This window comes from Plecotus auritus, assembly GCF_963455305.1.
Source record: "Plecotus auritus genome assembly, chromosome: 7".
NCBI classification, from domain to species: Eukaryota; Metazoa; Chordata; class Mammalia; order Chiroptera; family Vespertilionidae; genus Plecotus; species Plecotus auritus.
Window position 1 is genome coordinate 46,808,261 of NC_137774.1, and position 21,815 is coordinate 46,830,075.

Here is a 21,815-nt window from a genome sequence, read left to right on the forward strand (position 1 = left end):
CCTCTAGGCCAGTGTCCCTCTCATCCATCTGCATCTACACCCTTCAGTGGCCCACAGGGTTAAGCCCACACCTCCAAGGTGGCATGCAAAACCCTCCCTCCCTCCGAGGTTTGGGCCCGCCCTCTCGCCGTGTGGCCTTCCCTCACCCAGCCTCCACTCATGCTCATTGCAGCACACACCCTGCCCTCCTCTCCCCCCCTCCCCCTGCCCTCTGCCTGTACAAACCTCTGACCCTTTCCCCTCTCCACTCCCCTGGACACCACAGCGCCTCCTCTGCAGGTTGTCTTCCCCGGTCTGCAGAGCAGCCGGGGCGCATTCCTCTGAGTCTCTCCCGTTACTCTTAGTTCCTCAGGGTAGAGAATACGCCCATGTGTTCCTGGAAGCACATCCTGCCATAAAGTCAAATAATGTCCTCATTCCTGCTTGACAAGAAGCAGACTGCAGGTTACACGCAAGCTTCTGCCTTTGTGTGGCCTGCGGGCTTTTGTACAACGGCCAGAGTCCAAGGACACCATGTCTCCTTCCCACCCCACGCCGAGGCTCCGGTGGAAAAGGAGTCTGAGGAGTGAGGCAGAAAGAGGTCAGCACATTAGGTGCATTAGATGACCCTTTACTGATGAAAGGATGTGGCTTAGATGTGAGTCCAATGCACGCTTTCGAATAGGTTCCATAGAATTAAGTACCCCCATCCCCAGCAAGGCAGGTCTCTTAATTGTGGGAATGGGGAATTCGAGGGCCCTTTAATTTGTAAAGAAATTCCATCTGTGAAGTGCAATCAAACAAGATATGCCTGTATTAGTCCTAAAGAAAGAGGTTTTGACATAGGGCTGCACACGAGCTCCCCAGTATGTCTCCTCTGAATTGAAGAGACATCCCAGTCCGCCAGCCATCCACCTGCGGGGACCAGCCTTCCACCTGTGGGCACCAACCTTCCACCTGCGGGGACCAGCATTCCACCTGCGGGGACCAGCCTTCCACCTGCGGGGACCAGCCTTCCACCTGTGGGGATCAGCCTTCCACCTGCGGGGACCAGCTTTCCACCTGTGGGGACCAGCCTTCCACCTGTGGGCACCAGCCTTCCACCTGCGAGGACCAGCCTTCCACCTGCGGGGACCAGCCTTCCACCTGTGGGGATAGAGTTGCTTCCAGGAAGCTCAGGGCATGATGAGGGAGGATCTGCTTGCTAGTGATTAGGCTGCAGGGAGGAGTAAGCAGGAGGGGTGAGCTGACCACCTTTCCCCAATCCCATCCACCAGCTAAGACGCTGCTTTCCTCTCGGGGGAGTGAGTCAGATGGAGAGGGAGGCAGCCACATGCCCGTAGCTTAGTCCCCTCATTTGACACAAAGGTGAGGAAGGGTGATCATTCTTCATCCGGAATGACAAGCTGGAGGCCTTCTCCCAGACACACCTGCTCCTTGCTCCCTGCTGGCTCGTGTTCCTCCGGATGGTGCCAGCCTCCACCCTAGACCTGGCACTGCTCGCTGTAGGATTCCGTGCCTTCCAGGAGCTCACACCGTGTTTTTGAATCATCCTGGTGACAGGTTCTCATGTGACGTCCCCACTTTTTTCTTTCCATTCATTCCAAGCGCCCTTAGGTGCAGACTTTCCCAGCTCTTGCCTATGTTGTGTTGATTTGGGGACAAAGCTGTGTGTCCTCCACCCTCTTCTTGACCTATCTCTTCTGTGCTAAGAAAAATAAACCTGTTCAGAAATGGGCTGAGCCCAAGGAGCTGGGAAGAACTAGAGGATTCACATTTCACCTTTCTGAGTATTCGAGGGCCTGAAAGAGAAGACCTTTTAGGTGGAGGTGGTGGACTAGGGGAGGTCCTTTGGCTTGTGGTGGGGGAAAGTGAGCAGCTCATTTTAGGCATCGTCGGAATTGGGGATTTGTGTGAGATCTTCAAGTGGAACTGCCCCCCAGACTAGAAGGTTCTGGGGTGCCCTGGAGAGTTGGTCTGTGTCCTTGCCATGTTCCCAGTCCTCCGAGCTCGCCAGCTCCAGGGAGTGGCTGGGGCGTGTTAGGAGGCGGATTAGGACGAAGCCTCCACAGCCAGCAGCTCCCAGGTCCTCGGGTTGCGCTCTGCATTGTGGAAGCTCAGTCCTGGGGTTGGAGGCAGACCCTCGCCCCCTGCAGAGATGTGGGAAGGAGGCTGCGTGCTTTCTCATGGGCTCCCTGTTCTCTCCTTCAGGGCTTTGCACCCCAGGAGGCCCGGAGGCCCCCCCCACATCAAGCTGGCTGTCGAATGGGATAGCTGTGCCAAGGAGCGGTAAGTCTGACAGGATTTGACTCCAGCGGGGAGAAGGGGCCTGCCTGTGCCGGCATCTTCCTCTGCCCGTTGCCCCAGTGACTGAGGCAGTACGCTTATCTCCTTGATGCCATGTGATCCATGCCCCTGAGAAACCCTAGTGACAGCTGTGTATAAACAATAAGGGCAGTACAGGCACACCTCGGAGATACTGCAGGTTCGGTTCCAGACCACCGCAATAAAGCGAGTACCGCAACAAAGTGAGTCGTAGTCTTGCTGATGGAGGGGCTTGCCTTCAATTTGTAAAAAAGCACATTTGTGAAGTGCAGTCAAACAAGATGTGCCTGTAATAGAGTGGTGGAGGTGGCACTAGTGGTGTCACAGTTGGAGTAGACTGTTACGTAATGCTTCCTCACCCTGTGCCTGTCATTGCTCTGAGCATATTTGCAGTTTATGTAATCTTTATTACATTGTGTTAGGTGCATGCCACATCACCTACCTTGTGGAAACTGAGGCCCAGAGAGGCCGCACAGTTGCTCAGTGTCACACCGCGGGTGCCTAACGCGGCTGGGACTTGAGCCCGTGTCGTCTTGCCCTTAATCACTGCACTCGGCTGCTTCCGTGACACCGAGTGCGTCGGCCGCACTTTGAACGAGGCCACTGTTGAGCCCGCGAGTGTTCATTAGCCTGCTTCTGGGTGGTGGGCCCTGTGCTAGGACAAGGAAGCAGAGGCAGGCAGGGGAGGGCTGGGCCCCTCGCGGAGCTGGGGGGGGGAAGACAGAACGCCAGGAAACAGAGCGAGTGCTGAGTCAGTGCATGAGGCCCCCGGGGCACCTTCGCCTCGCCAGGTGGGTCCTTCCACCTGCTGGTGGGGAGTGGGGATTAGGAGAGACCCCTCAGGAAGAGAGAAGCCCTGATGGCATCCACTCCTCTCCGCAGCCTGTTCGGGAGCCCCCAGGAGGAGCCGGTGCAGGACGCGGACAGCGTGTGGCGGCAGCAGCAGGCGCACCAGCAGCACAGCTGCACCTTGGACGAATGCTTTCAGTTCTACACGAAGGAGGAGCAGGTCCGGCGGGAGGGGGACCGGTCACCTTGCGGGGGTGGGGAGGCCCAGTGCTGTGGGGGCCTCACATCAGGTGGCTTCCTTTGCAGCTGGCCCAGGACGATGCATGGAAGTGCCCCCACTGCCAAGCCCTCCAGCAGGGCGTGGTGAAGCTGAGTCTGTGGACGCTGCCCAACATCCTCATCGTCCACCTCAAGAGGTTCTGTCAGGTCGGGGGGAGAAGAAACAAGCTCTCTACTCTGGTGAAGTTCCCGCTCTGCGGCCTCAACATGGCTCCGCACGTGGCCCAGAGGAGTGCTGGGGACATGCCCACGCCTGGCCCCTGGCCGTCCTGGCAGCAGCCAGCCTGCCTTCCCACCAGCTACCCGCTGGACTTCCTGTACGACCTGTATGCCGTCTGCAACCACCACGGCAGTCTGCAAGGTGGGCATTACACAGGTGAGCTCTGCCTCTTGGCTGGTGGCTGCCGTGGCCATGTGTCATGGCTGTGGCCTGGGCCTCAATGCCCTGGGAAGAGGCACCCCTGGAATGCCATGCCGAGCTCGTGCGGCCACTCGACGTGAGCTGGCTCCTCATCCGCTGCACCCAGGCATCTGCCAGAGGGCGGGGGCCTGGTCCAAGCCATAGAGTTGAGCTAGGTGGGTGGTGGGTGGTTGGGATGTAAAGTTAGTTATGGCCCAAATCTTCGACCACGTCAAGAATAGGAGGGTAATTGTTAGAACCGAGAGAATGACATTTATCCTTGTTTGTGCTTCAACACGAGGGCTCTTACTTATCAGGTTTGGATTCCTATCAGATGTTTTTATTTCATTGGGGTACACTTAATTGTTACCTTCAAGAGCAACTTGAGAGAAGTAGACGAATGGAAGGACAGAAACAAATAGCTGGATGACTTGTTCAATTGTTCATATTCATATACCTTAGTCTGTTCTATTCTAGAAGAACATACATTATTTCATTTTAAAAAAATGCTTTAAAATATTCATTTTTCAAAAGGTGCACTGTTGTAGTGTACTAATGTACCTGAGATTTGGAAGACACCGGACTGTACAGAAATCCATGATCATCACTCATTCATTCATTGGACAAATACGTGTTTATTAAGGTCTCATTCTCTGCCAGACCCTGTGCTGGATGCTGGAGCGTCAGGGGTGAACAAGACAGTTATGAATCCTGCTTTCGTGGGCCTTCAATCTAATTTCAGACACAGACCACAAAAAGGGGGCTTGCCACTTTAGCATTTCACTGCCTGGCGTTATGACAAGGTGGCTGGCTGAGTAATGGTGTCTGTGATAGAGATGAGGCCTCTGAGGATGTTCCTTCGGGTGGAACTAGCTATGTGAGTAACAGGAGGAGGAGCATGTGCGAGGCCTGAGGCCGAGTGTTGGTGTGGTTGGAGCTGATGCAGGCCTGTCCCGGCTGAAGCGTAGTGAGTCAGAGGTCAGACAAGATGGGGCTGGATGAGAAGGCCACGGACAAGAGTGTATTCTAAAGGGTGATGGGAAGCCCTGTAGGGTTTTAGGCCGAGGATGAATGGTGTAATTCTGTTAACAAATGGAGGTAGTAGCTCTGCTCCATGGAGAACGGGTAGAGAGGAGTGAGAGTGGAAATTGTAACTCCCATTAGGAGGATGCTTCTGGGGCTCAGTGAGAGATGGTGTTGTCTGGTGCGTGGGTGATGACAAGCAGGTATTCAAGACACATTCTGGAAGTGAAATCAGTAAAAGTGGCTTCTGGGCTGGGTGTGGGATGGGAGGGAAAGGGGAGAGCAGAGGTGCCTGCTTGCATGAGTGCAGGGGTCAGCAAACTACGGCCCATGGGCCACATGCAGGCCAGCACCGTTGTACGGCTCGTGAGGTAGAAATAGTTTTTGCATTTTAAAAACTGGCAAAAGATCAGTAATATATGGCAGAGACCAGGTGTGCCGTGAAATAGTTTCTGTCTGGTCCAGTATAGGAAAACTTGGCTGATCCCAGATGAGTGTATTGGGTACCATTCACTGCGATATGGAGGGAAAGGAGAAGAATATTTTATTTTGTTTGGAAGGTGGTGAGATCCTTATTTATGAGCATTTTCTTTTTTAAAAGATATTTTTTAAAAAATTGATTTCAGAGAGGAAGAGAGAGGGAGAGAGAGAAAGAAACATCAATGATGAGAGAGAATCATTGATTGGCTGCCTTCTGCACGCCCCCTATTGGGGATCAAGCCGGCAACCAGGGCATGTGCCCTGACAGGGAATTGAACCCTCCTGGCTCATAGGTTGACACTCAACCACTCACTACACCGGCTGGGCTATGAGCATTTTCTTAAATGTGGGACTTCAGTTCTTGAGTAGGAAAGAAGCATTCCATGATCCAACTGCATATTCTCATCGCATGCTGAATTAGAGGTGTGCATTGTGAAGCTTTTCAGAAGACATGGGGTGCACGTGGACAGCATTGCCTGGCTAAGTAACTTGGGGCTCCCTTTTATTGGAGATTGTGCTTGAGCAGGGCTACAAGGTAAAATTCCAGTTCAAGTCGCAGCACACCTTATCAGGAAGCATCTGGGTGTGTCACTGATCAATCCTTTAGGATTCCACAAAATTCATTTCTGGTCCAAAATGGACCAAGATTTTTCATTCTGTTGCAAACCTGTCCATTTCTTAGCTCTGACTGGGGTATGTCTTCCTGCTTTTGGGGGGCTGCAGTAATGGGATTGGGGTTTGGACCTTTGCAGCCTATTGCCGGAACTCCCTGGACGGCCAGTGGTACAGCTACGACGACAGCATGGTGGAGTCGCTGCCGGAAGAGGAGGTCATCACTCGAGGGGCTTACATCCTGTTTTATCAGAAACGGAACAGCATCCCTTGCTGGTCAGCCAGCAGCTCCATGAGAGGTGGGTGCTGCTGCTCAGGATGGGGGTGGAGGTTGGGGTGCCACTTTCAGAGCTGGGAAGGCGCTTAGTCCAACGTCCAGGGCCAGGAGCGGGAGGCAGGGGTCTGAAAGAGGAAGCAGTGGCTGCTGCTGTAGAGATCTGAACACCGCCGGCTGGCATCCCGTTTGGAAGGGTGTGGAATGGTCATATTGAAATCTCAGAAAGGGGAAGGGAACAGTGTTTTGTGTCCGTGGCAGGTGACTCTTGGTGGCGTGGGATTTCATAGTCCCACTCTCACTCGTGTCAAGCCAGCTTTTAATTAAGCTTGTGCAATAGCAACCTGCGTTTTTTCCTGTCGGAAAGGGCAGGGCAGTCATGAGGGTGACAGGGTCTTCCCAGGAAACGTAGCTGTTTATCTAACTGCTGCCCAGTGATGCCTGTATTGGCTAACCCTGACCTCAAACTTGCTTGGAGGTTAGGAGGAAAAAAAAGAATCAAAAGTTGACCTTTTTTTGGTGACTGTTTTTAAAAATATATTTTTATTGATTTCAGAGAGCAGGGGAGAGGGAGAGAGAGATAGAAACATCAATGATGAGAGAGAATCATTGATCGGCTGCCTCCTGCATGCTGCCCCCCACTGGGGATTGAGCCCCAACCCGGGCATGTGCCCTTGGCCGGAATCAAACCCGGGACCCTTCAGTCTGCTAGCTGACGCTCTATCCACTGAGCCAACCAGCTAGGGCTGTATGTGACTTATTTCACCCTGAAAACTAGCCATCCTTATCTTTGGGATTAAAGAGCTTTTAAAAAACAGTGCTCAGATTTTTTTCTCCAATTGTTGGAAAATAGCCAAGTAAAACTAAGATGCACCCTAAATGGTCTAAATCAACCCTAATGCAAAGTCTGCCCTCCTTTCACAGAAGATTGTAGAAAGAATGGAAAGCATGTCATATTTAGAAAACGAGTTGGTGAAAAGTAATTTCATGGAAAGTATTTCCTTACTCATCAACGTACTTGCCTTTCTGTGCCCAAACGCCTGTCCTTAAACTTTCAGCGTGGCCAGCGGTTCATCAGTTGCAGTTTTCTCCTCTGGCCCTGAACTTCGAGTGTGTGGTTCTGCTCTGGTCGGCAGTTCCAGGGCTCGGGGGTGGGAGCCTGGCCCTGCGGAGCTCGGAGGGGACCCCTGATGCTGGAGAAGGTGCGCCTCCCCTTCCCCTGTGCTTCCCCCGTAGGCTCCACCAGCTCCTCCTTGTCCGACCACTGGCTCCTGAGGCTCGGGAGCAACCCCAGCAGCACGAGGGGAAGCCTGTCGTCCTGGCGCTCGGCCCCCAGCCCCGCCCAGCCCCCGGTGCCCGACCCTCTCGTTTTCACAAGCCGCCTCTCCAGTCAGGAAAAGGGTACGTTTTATCATGTTGGTTAAATGTGCTGATTCTATTCTTATTTTCTTTAACGAGGGCTGGATTCTTGGCCTTGGGTGTCCAGTGTCTATCATTATGCGAGGCTTCTTCGTCTCTCAGATCGGGTCTTCCACGACTGGCCCTTGCCTGCCTCTCCTCCCCGTCCTCTGCAGCAGCAGGTTCATCTTTCCTGCTCCGTGGAGCTCACTGTCTCAGGGGGAAGAGAACACGGAAACAAGGAAACGAATGTGGTGATATGACGTAGCGCAGGGACAAGGTGGGGAGGTGACTCATCAGAGAACAAGATATTGTTGCAGGGGTGAGGGAGAGAGGAAGGAGGGCCTTTCCATGAAGGAGGCCGCTTTGGACAGAGTGAGAGTGAGGCATGGATTGGGAGTGAGCGGGGTGTGTGGGAGGGTGGAAGGCACCAAGCTGTGGCGGAGCACAGTGAACGAGGAGGACAGTGACAGGCGATCAGGGGCCAGGTCATGATGCACCATTTGCCCATGGACTAAGGTTGCATTTTATCCCAAGTACAATGGGTAGCTTTGGGGGAATTTTGAGCAGAGAAGTAATGTATGTAAAAAAAAAATAATAATAAAATAAAAAATATATATATATATCTCCTATATAATAAAGAGGTAATATGCAAATTGACCATCACTCCAACACACAAAATGGCTGCCCCCATGTGGACAAAGATGGCTGCCACAAGATGGCCAGCAGGGGAGGGCAGTTGTGGGGGACCAGGCCTGCAGGGGAGGGCAGTTGTGGGTGACCAGGCCGGCAGGGGAGGGCAGTTGGAGGTGATCAGGCCGGCAGGGGAGGGCAGTTAGGGGCAATCGGGCCAGCAGGGGAGCAGTTAGGCATCGATCAGGCTGGCAGGGGAATGGTTAGGGGGTGATTAGGCTAGCAGGCAGAAGCGGTTAGGGGCAATCAGGTAGGCAGGCAGGCGAGTGGTTGGGAGCCAGCAGTCCTGGGTTGTGAGAGGGATGTCCGACTGCCTGGTGGGATAGGGACTAAAAGGGCAATCGGACATCTCTCGAGGGGTCCCAGATTGGAGAGGGTGCAGGCTGGGCTGAGGGACATACCTCCCCCCCCCCCCCCCCCCGTGCATGAATTTTGTGCACCGGGCCTCTAATATACATATATATGTTTATATTTATATACATATATATTTAAATATATATTTTTTTATTTCAGAGAGGAAGGGAGAGGGAGAGAGAGATAGAAACATCGATGATGAGAGAGATTCGTTAATTGGCTGCCTCCTGCAGGTCCCACACTGGAGATTGAGTTTGCAACCTGGGCATGTGCCCTTACTGGGAATTGAACCATGACTTCCTGGTTCATAGGTCAACGCTCAACCAGTGAGCCACGCCGGCCGGGCTGATTTATATTATTAAAAAGTCTACTCTGGCTGCCATGTGGAGGATACATCATAGGGGGGCGAGAGTGGAAGACAGAAGGTCGATTGGGAGTTTTATTGTCCAGGCGAGAGTGGTGGCTTGGACAAGTGTGTTAGGTAAGAGACGGTCAGATCCTGGACATACTTGAAGACGGAGCTAATGGATTTGCTGATGTGAGAGAGTGAGTAATCCAGGAGGACCCTGCTTAGAGAGCACTGGCATGACTAGCTGGTCAGGTTAGTAGTGCAGTTAATGAGATGGGAAAGAATTGGGTCGAAACAGTCAGTTTTGGAGAGAAATCAAGAAACTTGTGACATGATAATTTTGAGAGTCCCATAAGATCTCCAAGTCAAGATGGTTTGAGGAGATAAATGTTTGAGCCAACAGCACAGGGATGGACTTGAAAGCCTGGGGCTGGCTGAGCTCCCCTGGGGAACTGCACAGACCGGAAGGAGTGGAGACCTTCTGCAAGCCCTGGAGCTCTCCACAGGAGGGTGGGCAGGGCGAGAGGCCAGCAGAGAATGGGGAGGAGCCAGGGAGACAGGAAGAAACCTGGGTACAAATGAGCCACTGATGCAGAAGAGGTCATTGTGGCCAACGGTGTCACCTACGGTTGAGAGGCTAAGGTGAGGATGGGTAAGGGATCACCAGGCTGGAAGGCCACTGTTTGAGAAGCTCTGAGGTGGTACTAAACCTGGGCAAGATGAGAATCTAGCCTATAGGTATTCAGTAGTGGTTGGTACTACCCCTTCTCCCCAGGGCTATGCGGGAGATCCTCACCTAGGATGTGTTTTCATTGGTTCCAAAGGGAGAGGAAAGGAGAGGGAGGGAGAGAGAAACATTGATCAGCTGCCTCCTATATGCACCCCAATATGGGATCAAACCCGAAACTTGGGTAAGGGCCCTGATCGGAATCAAGCCCTTGACCTTTAGGTGTACGGGATGATATTTCGACCAACTGAGCCACATTGGCCAGGGCTGCGAGAAGACTTACTGTCAAAGGCAGGGTGCTGACTGTCCCGCCCTGCCCAGGGTGATGCTGTTCCGTCCAGAACGGTCCCTCCCAAATGCCAGCAGTCCTCTGTAGAGAAACACTGATAGCTGGGAACGTCATCCTCCCAGTGGCTCTGTTTATGGGACATTGTGATAATGAGGCATTTTAAATGAAAATGAATGGATTCGACCTTGTGGTGCTGCACTTACACCACTGAGGACAAGTGTTGGAGAGGCTGTCCAAGGAAAGGATAGAAACACAGCTTGCTTTTGCAACTTTTACAAAAACATGACCCTTAGAAAATATTGCTGGGGTCCCTGGGAGTGTGGGGGCCTGGGGCTTAAGCTTCCTTGGGTTTTCAGTAGTGTAGGTGCCCTGATACATTGCTTTTATGGCTTTCATTGGGCTCAAAAGTTTTGTTTTTCTCTCTTTCAGTGATTTCCAGATAGTATGTTATTTCAGTTGTGATTTCTCTTTGATCTAAAGGTTATCTGGGAGTTTCAAATATTTAAGATTTTTTTGGGTCACCTTTTTAATCTTTATTTCTAATTTTGTGGATTGTGATCCAAGAATGTGGTTCTCAAACTTTCCCTTCTTGTGGTCAAATAAATACCTGAGTATTGTTTTGTAAGTGTTCTGTGCACGTATAAAATAGTGTACACCTCACCTATTTGAGGGATGTGAGCTTTATGTCATTATTGTTAAATTAGGTGAGTCGACGGTTGTCTTCAATTCGCCTATGTCTTTAAATTAACCTTGGTAGGACTTCCTGCAGAGCTGTAGTTTTAATCGAGTACTCCGAGAACTTGAACACCTTTTGTTTTAAATATAAGCTTACGTTTAGCTGCTTTGGTGGTAGGGTTTGTAAGCTGATGACTGTTAGGTCTTCTTTAGAAATTGTGTCTTTTTTCATAATGTTGCTCTTTATCCTGCTTAATGCCTTTCATCTTAAATTCCACCTTGTTCAAGATGAATAATGATACCCCGGCATCCTTCCTTTTGGTTTGCATTTGCCTGGCATCGTTTTACCCTTCTCTTTTGCGTTAGGAATATTTCTTTTAGAGTCAGTTTTAATCAGTTTGATAAACATTATGTTGCTTTCTTTTACTGTCAAAAATTCAGAGTTCACCTTATAATGGGAAAAGTTCAGTCTATTTATATTTAATATAATAACTGCACGACTTGACTTCATTTTGTTTTAAACTTTTTCCATTACTTGTTTCTTTTTTCTTCTTCTTCTTCTTTTTTTTTTTTTTTTTTTTACCGATTTGATTGTGTTGTTATTTATTCCCTTTTTCTCCCCTTGTTCATTTGGAAGTTCTGTTCTTTTCCATCTTGCTAATTGCTGCTTTATATTTCCCAATACTTACAATCAAATGGCTTTTCCTATAATTATGTGGATATGGAAGCCAACAACTTCCTGCGAGTCCTTCCATTCCCCCACTGCTTCCTCTCCTCCCCCAGACCTGTGAGGCCTACATGACGCTTCCATGTCAGCCCTCCAAACCAAGGCTTCAGATGCTTTCACATGTTCCCTCTGGTCTGCCCTAGGCGCCCCCCACCTCAGTCCCGACTCTCAGATTTGCTGAGATGGTGTGATATTCTTGCAGACTGTAATTAGAACTCCTCTTGCAGTAAGTACCTTTCCATCCCAGACTCACTGATTTAACATTATGTGACACGGTCTAACCCCATCTGAGCCCCACGTGGGTGGGTGGGCGGTGCAGGGGTCGCAGGGTCCACTGAAGGCCTCGGACGGTTCCATCACCGCGGCCTTGAGGTCTCAGTTCCGGCCCGGGAGTGTTGGGTCAGAGCTCTTCGGGGCGTGGGTCATGTACCCTCTAACTGCACAGCCACAGATCTTTCCTTTCACTCGGGAGTGAGTGCGCTTGGCTCTTGGAGGACTCTTGGCTTGCAGTCCTTTTCTCCCAGGCGTCTGCGGGAGTTTTCCCACGGTCTGCCAGGCCTCGGCTGTAGGTGAGAAGCCCATTATTTCCCCCGTGAGAGTCACTTGTTCTTCCTGGCTGGAAGCTTTTCAGATTCTGTCTTTGACCTTGGAGTTGAGAAGTTCTACCAGCGTGTGCCTAGGGGTGTGTGTTGTCCATCAATCCTACCTAGAACTCGGGGAGGCCTTTCCCTCTACAGATGCAGGCTTTTCTTTCAGGAAATGTTCTTTTTTGTTGTTTAATTATTGTCTCATCTGCTTTTCCATTTCCTGTTATTTGCCTCTTGTGTCTCCTGGATCTGTCCTCGAAGTCTCCTAGCTTTTCCCGGAGATTTCTGTCTCTTGGTCATTTTGCTCTGTGGTATGAGACATTGCTTTCACAATTACGGATTTCTCACAAACTCCATGATCATTTCAGGCCACCAATTTCAGTTCCAGCAGTGACCTTGGATGTCTTCATTTACTGACTTTAGAAACCTGAGAGTTGTTTTTTCAGTCTCTTGTTGTTTTAAACCTGAATCTCCTTAAGAACTTTAAGTTGTCTGTTTCCTCTGGTGGCTCCATTCCGTTAAGGGGCTCTTCTGATGGTCGCATGTTCTGATGCTCTGATTGCTGGACCCCTCGTGTGTGCTGTTACTTTTCTGTTTCTCCCAAAGGGGCCCCCCTCCACCTTCCCTTGAGCAGTGGTTATTAGAGTGGGGAAAGGGCAGTGGCCTTAGCTCCGGAGTTAGCCTTTCTCCTCGCCAGCCTTGTCCTGCAGATCGGGGCTCAGAAGAGGGACGCTCCTTTTCTCCCTACATGCCAACCATGGTGGTCTCTTTCCTACCTCCCTGACCTTCCAAGCTTACCTGTGCCTAGGGCCTTTGCACTGGCAGCTGCCTCTGCCTGGAGCCTGTTCTCCCCATGGCTTCTTCCCTCTCTGCACTGAGGTCTCATCAATCCTCCAGCGTCACTCCCTGACTGCCCTGTATTTTCCCTGCATTCTTCCTCATAGCTCTTGTCCTGACATCCCATGAGATCATAAAGTTTTATTTTCTGTCAAACCCCATAAGGGACAAGCACTTTGTATTTTTTTGACAGTGGTGTCCCCAGCACTGCAAACTGTCCTTAGTCCGCAGCAGGCTCTTAGGAAATGTTTATTGAGTGCAGAAGTGAGTGGACACCCTCGGAAGATGGAAAGCACTGGCTAGGAAAAGGCTGGTCCAGTTGCAGGTGGGCTGAGGATGCTGAGGAGAGGCCCCTGCCCACCACTGCCAACCGCGCACATCGGGATGGCTCCGCTTCCCTTTGGGGGGCTGTTGTCGCTGGTGAAGATGGGCATCTAGCCAGAGTTGCCCCGACTCCTTCAGCAAGTGGACAGCATCTGCAAAGGCTGAGAGCAGGGGCTTGGGCAGGTACTCTATGCCATGCTTGGCACACAGGGACCGTACCTAATTTGGCCTGGAAAAGCAGGTCCAATAAGCAGAACGTTTGCAGAGTCTGCTGTTTCAGGAAATATTTAAAGGTGAATGAAAGTGATGTTGAATCGTAGGGCTAGCCACCTCAGGGACTGGCCTTTACCAGGAGTCTGCACTGCCTGGGCCTGTAGCTAGCTACCTTCTTGGGCATCGGTTTGCCCTGTGGCTTCAAATGTGCAAATGGATTCAGTGGAATAGGGGTGAGAGCATGATGCTCCCGAGGGCAGCAGCCGCCGTGGCCTGCCCAAGGCTGTGTCCCTGCCCTGCACAGCGCCTGCAGCAGCAGAGGTGCCCAGTCACTCCAGTTCAGTGGCTGGCGTTGGAGTGACTCCTGTTGAGCTGGAGGGGTACGTGGGCACTAATGCTCTTGGCGTCTCTTTCAGGAGGCCTGGAGTCCAGGCCCTTGGTCCGGGGAGAGAGAGGCCGAAGCATCAGCATGAAGGTGCCCACTCCCTCTCGAGCCAGGCAGGGGCCCTTCAGGACCATGCCCCTGCGGTGGTCCTTTGGACACAGAGAGAAACCAGTTGTGGCATCTGTCGAGCTGGTGGAGTACTTGGAGTCCAGACGGAGGCCTCGGTCCACGAGCCAGTCCATCGTGCCGCTGCTGACGGGCGCTGCTGGCGGAGACGAGAAGTCGGTGGTGCCGAGGTCAAATGCCACCCACTCCGCTAAGGGTGAAGGTAGTGAGCAGCGAGCCAGCGAGAGAGGACCGGCCGGCGTGTCCTGCTCCAAGGGCCACCCTGGAGCCTCGGATGGTCTGGATGGTTTGAACACAGTGGGGAAACTGGAGGGACGTGCGGGCCACGACATCAGGCTTCCCAAGCAGTTTGATGTGCTGCTCACAGTCACACCCTCGGTGCACAGTGAGAAGCGAGCCCGGCCCGAGGGCCAGAGGATTGCCAACGGGAAGGGAAGTGGCCACGTGGGGACCCAGGATGCCTCAAGTACTGTGGGCAGATCAGCTCCCCAAAATGCCTTCGCCAGGGCCAGGGCAAATGCAGAGGGAAGGAACCCTGAGACAGACAGACTCTCACAGGGGACCCTCACCCTTCTGAGGTCTCTGTTTTTGAAGAAGAACAAGAAGAATGACAGGGCTGAGGTGGCCCCCCAGGTGTCCCCAGTCTCCCTGGGGTGTGGCAGACTGAGCCCGGCGGTGGGTGAGCAGACTCGAGTCTCGTCCTCTCCCCTGAGGGTGCCGGGTGGCCTGGCCAGGGGCCTGGAGGGCGCTGTCCACTCTGCGCCCAGCTCTCTACACCTCCCTCGCAAGGCCTGCAGGCCCCCGAGGGCCAGTGCCCCGAGCACGGCACAGAGGAGTGTTCCTGGGGAGCACACGCCTTTCGGCAGCTTGCAGCGGGTGAAATACCACACTCTCTCCTTAAGGCGAAAGAAAACATTACCGGAGTCCAGCTTTTGATGGCGCGTCCCAGTGTCGTGTGAAGCTGGCATCCTCTCAGCTCTGCCCCGAGCAGCTGCGGGCGGCCTGGCTTGCGAGCAAGACGTTGGGAAGCCACTTGTCTTGTGACCCCTGAAAAATAAAATATTTTTGTTCTTCATGATTTCCAACACATCCAAACACCTTCCTGTATTGTCGGCTGCTTTTCTCCTCATGGGACACTAGAGGGTGCTGTTGGGTCAGCATTGCCTTTTCAGGGCAAGAACTGCTGTTTTGTTTAAATAATTCCAGGACCTGAGGAATTATTTAAGGAGTGATTGGTTGTGGGCACACCTTTCAACATAACTCTGTAGGAAAGCCCAGTTAATAAGAATCTTCTGTATCAAACCAAATATTGTCATTGACTGCTCCTATTATTATTTTTTTTAATTTAAGTAGTTGACTTAACAGGAAAAATCTTTTCCTTTTAATGTTTCTCTGGAATAAAGCACTGACAGGCAAGATTCTAGGAGAGAGATGATTGAGGTGTTAGGAGAATATTTAATATATAACAAAATAATTGTATTAAAGATTTTCAAGGTATTTAAAAAAGGTAACTATTTTGATACTAGGACAAAAGGAAGTTCTTTTTAAAAAAAGTTTAAGTATGAGGTGTGTGTATACTGTTAATAAAAGTCAGTCATTGAAATATGGGAATGGCTGAATTACTCATGTTTTATAAATGGTATTGTTTTGTTCCTGCTGTATCTACTCTGCTTATTGCTATTGATATCAGACCGTCATTAGTTGAGTTTTACTGGAATTTTAAAAAGCTTTTAATTAAAATGACTTGCTTTAAAATATTTTTATTGATTTCAGAGAGGAAAGGAGAGGGGCGGAGAAAGAGTCATTGATTGGCTGCCTCCTGCACTACCCCTACTGGGGATGGAGCTCGCAATCTGAGCATGTGCCCTGACCAGGAATCAAACCATGACCTCCTGGTTCATAGGTTGACACTCAATCATTGAGCCACGCCGGCCAGGCTAAAATGACTTGCTTTATAAGACCTAGAAAGCTCCTCCGGTCTCACGCTGGAGGTCTGCCTCGCACTTGCGAGGGCCTGGGAGTTGAGCCCGCCCACCTCCTGGAGCTTCGCACGGGGCTCAGCGGCCCCTCTGAAAAATGCCCTGTCACTGCCCCGGAAGGCGCCTGGGACCCCAGTCCTGTGGCCCGACAGTTAGGGTTCCTGGTGAGTCTGTACTTAAACAGCACGCTTTCTAGAAATACTTCCTTTCTCATGGGAGCCATTGGTTCCAGACACCGACGCCCCAAATGTAGTTCTCATACTCACTGCATGGCTCACTGTATGTCTTTGGTACCTTTTTTTCTTAAGAAGAAAGAATGATGTCCCCACTGAGAAAGACTGCTTGCTTTTGAGCACGGATGCTAAGGTAGACCCGAGATAACAGGAGGAGAAGCAGGAAGCCCAGCCGCCTGATTCACCTGAGGGCAGGTGTGCACAGTGGACCTGTGTCTGCATTTTAGAAGCCCAGGTTCTGCTCCCGTCCTGGCCGATGTGCTCCGGGCGTGTGGGAGCCGTGGCTGGGAGTCTGGGAGTCTTCCTGCTTCATCTGGTTCTTGTTCTTCAGATGACGCTCATTCGTCATGTTTAGCACCCATGCTCTTTCTAAGCCCAGCTTCACTTTCTGTGTCCGCAGATGTGCACCCCTTATAAGGTCCCAGCGTTAGAATACCCCTGGGTATGCTGAGTGGGGCCCCAGTGTTAGCCGTGTTCTCCACGATGCACCATGAATTGGAGCACTTGCCCTGGGCCTAATTGCACAGAGTCCTTTCATTTCCCCACTGCTTCCTCTCCTCCCCCAGACCTGTGAGGCCTACATGACGCTTCCATGTCAGCCCTCCAAACCAGGGCTTCAGATGCTTTCACAAGTTCCCTCTGGTTTGCGCTAGGCGCCCCCTGGTGGATCCATCTTCAACAAGGATGCCAGAGGCCCCTTGGTATTCCCTTCCCTGAGGCTGCTTTTCCTTAGAGGAATCAGTAGGGAAGGCTGTGAGGACAGAGCATGTCTCTATTGAAATAATCCTATGTTTCTATGAAAATTGAAGCTTTTGTTTTTTTTTGCAGCCCACATAAAACTTGTTTGTTTGGCCCCTGTTAGCCTTTGAGTTTGACATGCTTGCTATAAAATCTTCCTGTCATCTTTGACCTCATTTCTCCCTACCCCTCACTTCCAATCAATTGCCTGTTCCTCATTTGTTGCATCGCTTGCATCTGTCTCTACATCCTTCCACCTGACCCTCTCTAGCCATCACCTGCATTACTGTAGCGGCCTCCTAGTACATCTGCCAGCTGATGCAGCCATGCTGATTGGGCCGCCCGCCTCAGGGCACCAGGCTCCAGTGTTTCTGACCCTCTATCCATAGCAAAACTGTCCTCCTATGAGCCCTGCCCTCGCAGCCAAGTGGTCTGTCTGCTCATGTATAGTAAGACACATGCCACTGAACAGATTTGTTTGGAATATTCTGGAGATAACAGTTCTACCTTAGAGGGGCTTATTTTTTAAAAATATATTTTATTGATTTTTTTACAGAGAGGAAGGGAGAGGAATAGAGAGTTAGAAACATCGATGAGAGAGAAACATCGATCAGCCGCCTCCTGCACACCCCCTACTGGGGATGTACCCGCAACCAAGGTACATGCTCTTGACTGGAATTGAACCTGGGACCCTTCAGTCTGCAGTCCGATGCTCTATCCACTGAGCCAAACCGGTCAGGGCAAGAGGGGCTTATTTTGGTGTCTGAAATTCCCACTCACAATTTTGGAGCATATAAGGCCCTTTGATGAGGAGTTGCTTAATTCTCCGATGCCGTATATAGCCAGCTGTTACCGTGGGCTCAGGAAGTGCCCCTAGAAGGATGCTTGTGTCTGCTGGAGAGATGTGCTGTTTCCTCTGTTTTTTTTTACTTTCCCCAAGGGAGTCTCACAATTCTTCTGGGTATTGGCCATGTCGGTCAAGATCCAGGCTGGAAACAGAGATCCACTCGAATAGGGTGTATTAGTTTCCTGTGGCTGCTGTAACAAATACCACAGACTGGGTGACTTAGAACAACAGAAATGTATTGCCTCACAGCTCTGGAGGCCCAAAGTCAGATCAGGACACCTGTAGGGGAGAATCCTTCTTTGCCTCTTCCTGGCTTTTGGTAGTTTGCTTGCAATCCTTGGCCTTTTTTTTTTTTTTTTTTTTTTTTTTGGCTTGCTGTAGGCTGGAAATAGAGCACACTGCATTCATGCAATAGTTTGTTTCTGGCTTCCAAACCTTGTTAGTTGGGGGAGGGAGTCTGCACTTAGATATTCCCTGTGTATTGCATTTATATTGCAATGCTTTCAGCAGGTGCTGGTAAGTAAATTAATTGTTTGGAGTGTTGGTTTTTCTTTTTAATTTTGTAGTCTCCTCTAAGCCATGACCTCATCCTTAACCTGACTCAGGACGGGATCCAACTACTGTTTGATGCTTTCAACCAGAGACTTAAGGTAACTAAAGTTTCATGTCAGGCTGATTAATATGTGCTGTTGTAAGATGTTTCTGAAACTCCTAAGTGGGAGTAAACTTCGGTCTTGGTTATCACATGGCCGCTCCCTGTGTGTCTGTCTTCACGTGGCTTTCTTCTCATAAGGACACCGGTCCATTGAATTAGGGCTCCATCCTACCCCAGCAAGACCTCATGTTAACTAGTTACATCTGCGATGGCCCTATTTCCAAATAAGGTGACATTTCTAAAGTACTGGGGGTTAAGACTTCAACATGTCTTTTTATGGGGGATACAATTCAGCCCATAACATGTAGTATCCAGGAGAGCTTAACAAACGGGCTAGGAATGGAGGTGTGGTCAAGGTCAAGGGAAACCAACCAGGTGCCGCAGCTCCCAGGGGAACAGCCAGGAGCCATGGCCACCTGGCATCGGAAGGGGCGAAGGGAAGGAGCAGTTCCAGAGTGTGATCCGAGGGCGCAGCTGCGGGACAGGAGCGGTGGCTTTCAGGGTGGATTGCAGTCATGTCACAGCAGCCTGGTGGAGGGGAGCAGGGGGACTAAATCCTGGGGCCTCATTCCCTTCCTGCCCCCCAACCACCGATGGCTGAACCCAGTCAGCAGCCGGGATGAGAGCGCCCTCTGCTGCAGTCCTCCTGGGCACTCAGACGGAGCGTAACGGCCTGGAGGGGCAAACAGTCCCTGTCCTGGACACAGACTGGCTGTCCAGCGGTGTCTCTATGGCGCTGTCTTCTCTCAGCCGGACTCTGGGTGGCCCCTGAAGCTGCTCTAACCTCTGAAGATTCTGGCTCTTCAGGAAAGCGCCCACATGGGAACAGGGCGTGCCAGGGGACCTGAGTGTTTTTCTCTGTGTCTTTATGCTTTCTCACTTTTTTCAATTAAAAAAGAAATTTGTAGATATTGGGAGGAAAAAACCAGAAAACCACATTTATGTCACCCACGTGGAGTGTGAGGGCTGTGTCAAGCTTTGCAGTGTCGCTCTGTGGTCTGGGACAGTCCTTCTGTGTCCTAAGGGCTCGCCATCCTCAGCATTGCAGAGCATGCTCACCCTCAGTTTTCTCTTCTGTGAAATGGATTTGTCAGCCCTTCCAGTGAATCAAAGTTGATGTGAAGACCAAATGGGACCTTGGAGGGGGATACTCATTGGAGATTATGAACTGCACATAATCTTGTGGGATTATTACTATTAAACTCTACAGTGTCTTGGCGGAAAGAAGTAGCTATAGAATAGGTTTGGAGCCACAGTGACACCTCGTGGCCAGTCCTCATATTGCATGACACTTTGCCCCCTCAACTTAATTTTTCCCCTCTCTACCTTTGAAGCTTTCCTTGTGGGCTTTCGTTTAGTGGGCTGGTGAGATACCCCATCCTGAGTGGCAGCAGAGCATGAGTGGACACAGGCACATCTGAAAGCCAATAAGGGCATCCAGTCAGAGGGATACCAAAGTTCATGGACAGGAAATTCAACTTCAGGGCGTTTGGTGTGTGGGACAGTCAGTCCTAAAGCTGGGTCCACCTGCAGGTGTCTGACCCCCACCGCGGTGCTGCAGAGCGCCCTCTGCCGGGTCGCAGGGGAACAGCGGAGCAGACCCACGGCCATGGGAGGTCCTTATTCCCTCTCCTTGCTGTCCTTTCAGGGAATCCAGGGTCTGAGGTCTTAGGTCTTTCTCCAAGTACTTGCCTTCACAGAATGCAGCTCAGTGCCAGTGTGGATGCATCCCTGACGCAGTCCTTCCCTGCCTATCCACCCCCACCCCCATCCAAGGATCATCCCTTGAGCCCCACTCCAATAAACTACCTGAGAGGAGGCAGAGCCCCACGGGCAGCTGGTCAGGACCCCACCGCCTGAGTCTGGGTCATGGCCAAGCGTGGCCGGAGCCAGGCCTAGTGCATCCTCAGGACTGGCTGCCCGTGGCCCCAGCTCCAGGCCTATTCATCCTGAAGCGGTCATCTCTGTCTCTGGCCACCAATAACATGTTAGTGGTGTTTTTTGGTTGTTGTTGTTGTTGTTGTTTTATCGCTGCTGTTGTTCCCCCTCCAGCCCTAAGCTCCCACCTGCCCTCCAATGATGCTGGTCTGAGCACCCCTCTAGCAGCCAGCTCCCTCAACAGCAATAACAAGACCTCTCAAAAAATACTTAGACAATTATCTGGGGCCTCTAGGCCTGTCGCACCTGCTGCTTAGCTGACTCCTGAATTCTGGTGTCACATCCCAACCATCAGCCTTGTCCCGGGTGGGCCAGGTTCCTTGGTGATCTCGTGATCCTAGGTATTTTGCTTTTTAAATAAGGTTTACAGCCCAGCCAGTGTGGTTCAGAGGTTGAGTGTCGACCTATGAACCAGAAGGTGGCGGTGTGATTCCCGGTCAGGGCACATGCCATGACTGTGGGCTCGATCCCCAGTGGGGAACGTGCAGGAGGCAGCCAATCAATGATTCTCTCTCATCATGGATGTTTCTATCTCTCTCCCCTTTTCCCTTCCTCTCTGAAATCAATAAAAATATATTTAAAACTAAATTAAGGTTTATACAGGTGCATATGTGTACCATATGCATGTTCATTTTGTAAATAGCTAATTTGAGCCCCCTTTCATCTATAAATATGAGAAAGGTTTGAATCAGCAGTTACAATATGGATGTAAAAAGTGTGCACCTACACTTGCCAAGATCCCAAGAATCCCTAACCGTTTTGTGTAAGAAAAGCTAAACGAAGAGAAACACTCATCAATAACAAGGGTGGCAGTGTCCAGGGAGTTTTGCTTTGAGGATGTAAGCAAAGGCTGGGATGCGGTGGATGCCCTGGGGCAGGAGTTCTGAGCATTCATTGCCCCTTAGAATCAGCTGAGGAACTTGATAAAAACAGCGGTCCCTGGGCCCCTCTTCCAGCCAATGAAGTCTAGGGAAGGGGCTCACTCAGCGGCGCTGCCATGACTGTGAATCACAGCTCTGCGCCGCTGCCAGCGAGAGCTGCCAGCCACCTGTGGCTGTTGCCGTTTGGGTTCATTAGAATTAAACAAAATGAAAAATCCCGTTTCGTAACTGCACAGGCTACATTTCGAGGCTCAGCAGCCACGTGTGGCTAACGGCTGTCATATTGAAAAAGGCAGATGACAGAATGTTTCCATTGTGGACAAGGGGGGGCCACGTGCTCACCTGACAAGCTCAGGGGAGGTCTGCCGGCTGGTCCTGCACTCAGAGACCGAAAGGAACCACATAGGATGGTCTGACATGAAAACTTTCTGACTGAAAGCGAGTCATGGCGGGTGGTCGTGTCCTAGGCCGGCATCTTCCCTGACAAAGGTCAGTCTTTACCTTAACTGAGCCTGTCTATTGTCCTGTTGCATCTACGATGACATACCTTTAGGATGTCAGGGTAGCTTCCCTTTTCCAACCCTCACTTCACCAGAGCAGAGAACACAAATCCCCTCATTGCTTTGTGATCGTGTTAATTGTTAACTGCTAACTCTCCTATACCCACCAATGGAAGAAAAGTATGTGTCTATTCATTTT

The 21,815-nt window shown here is 51.1% G+C and overlaps 1 protein-coding gene across 2 annotated transcripts in view; it reads left to right on the forward strand.

Moving 5' to 3' along the window:
- The window catches only part of USP43 (ubiquitin specific peptidase 43), a gene marked incomplete at its 5' end in the record, with an annotated part of 48,731 nt that extends 33,566 nt beyond the window's left edge, over positions 1–15,165 (forward strand). The window contains 6 exons of one of the 2 annotated variants that reach the window (XM_080679535.1): positions 2,191–2,268; positions 3,187–3,313; positions 3,400–3,748; positions 6,028–6,186; positions 7,398–7,562; positions 13,751–15,165. In XM_080679535.1, the coding sequence (XP_080535661.1) occupies positions 2,191–2,268; positions 3,187–3,313; positions 3,400–3,748; positions 6,028–6,186; positions 7,398–7,562; positions 13,751–14,781 (1,909 nt within the window). In that variant the 3' untranslated portion in view covers positions 14,782–15,165. The remainder of the gene's footprint in view (positions 1–2,190; positions 2,269–3,186; positions 3,314–3,399; positions 3,749–6,027; positions 6,187–7,397; positions 7,563–13,750) is intronic. The other variant, XM_080679536.1, reaches the window with a different exon arrangement.
- Between the last annotated feature and the right edge of the window lie 6,650 nt (positions 15,166–21,815).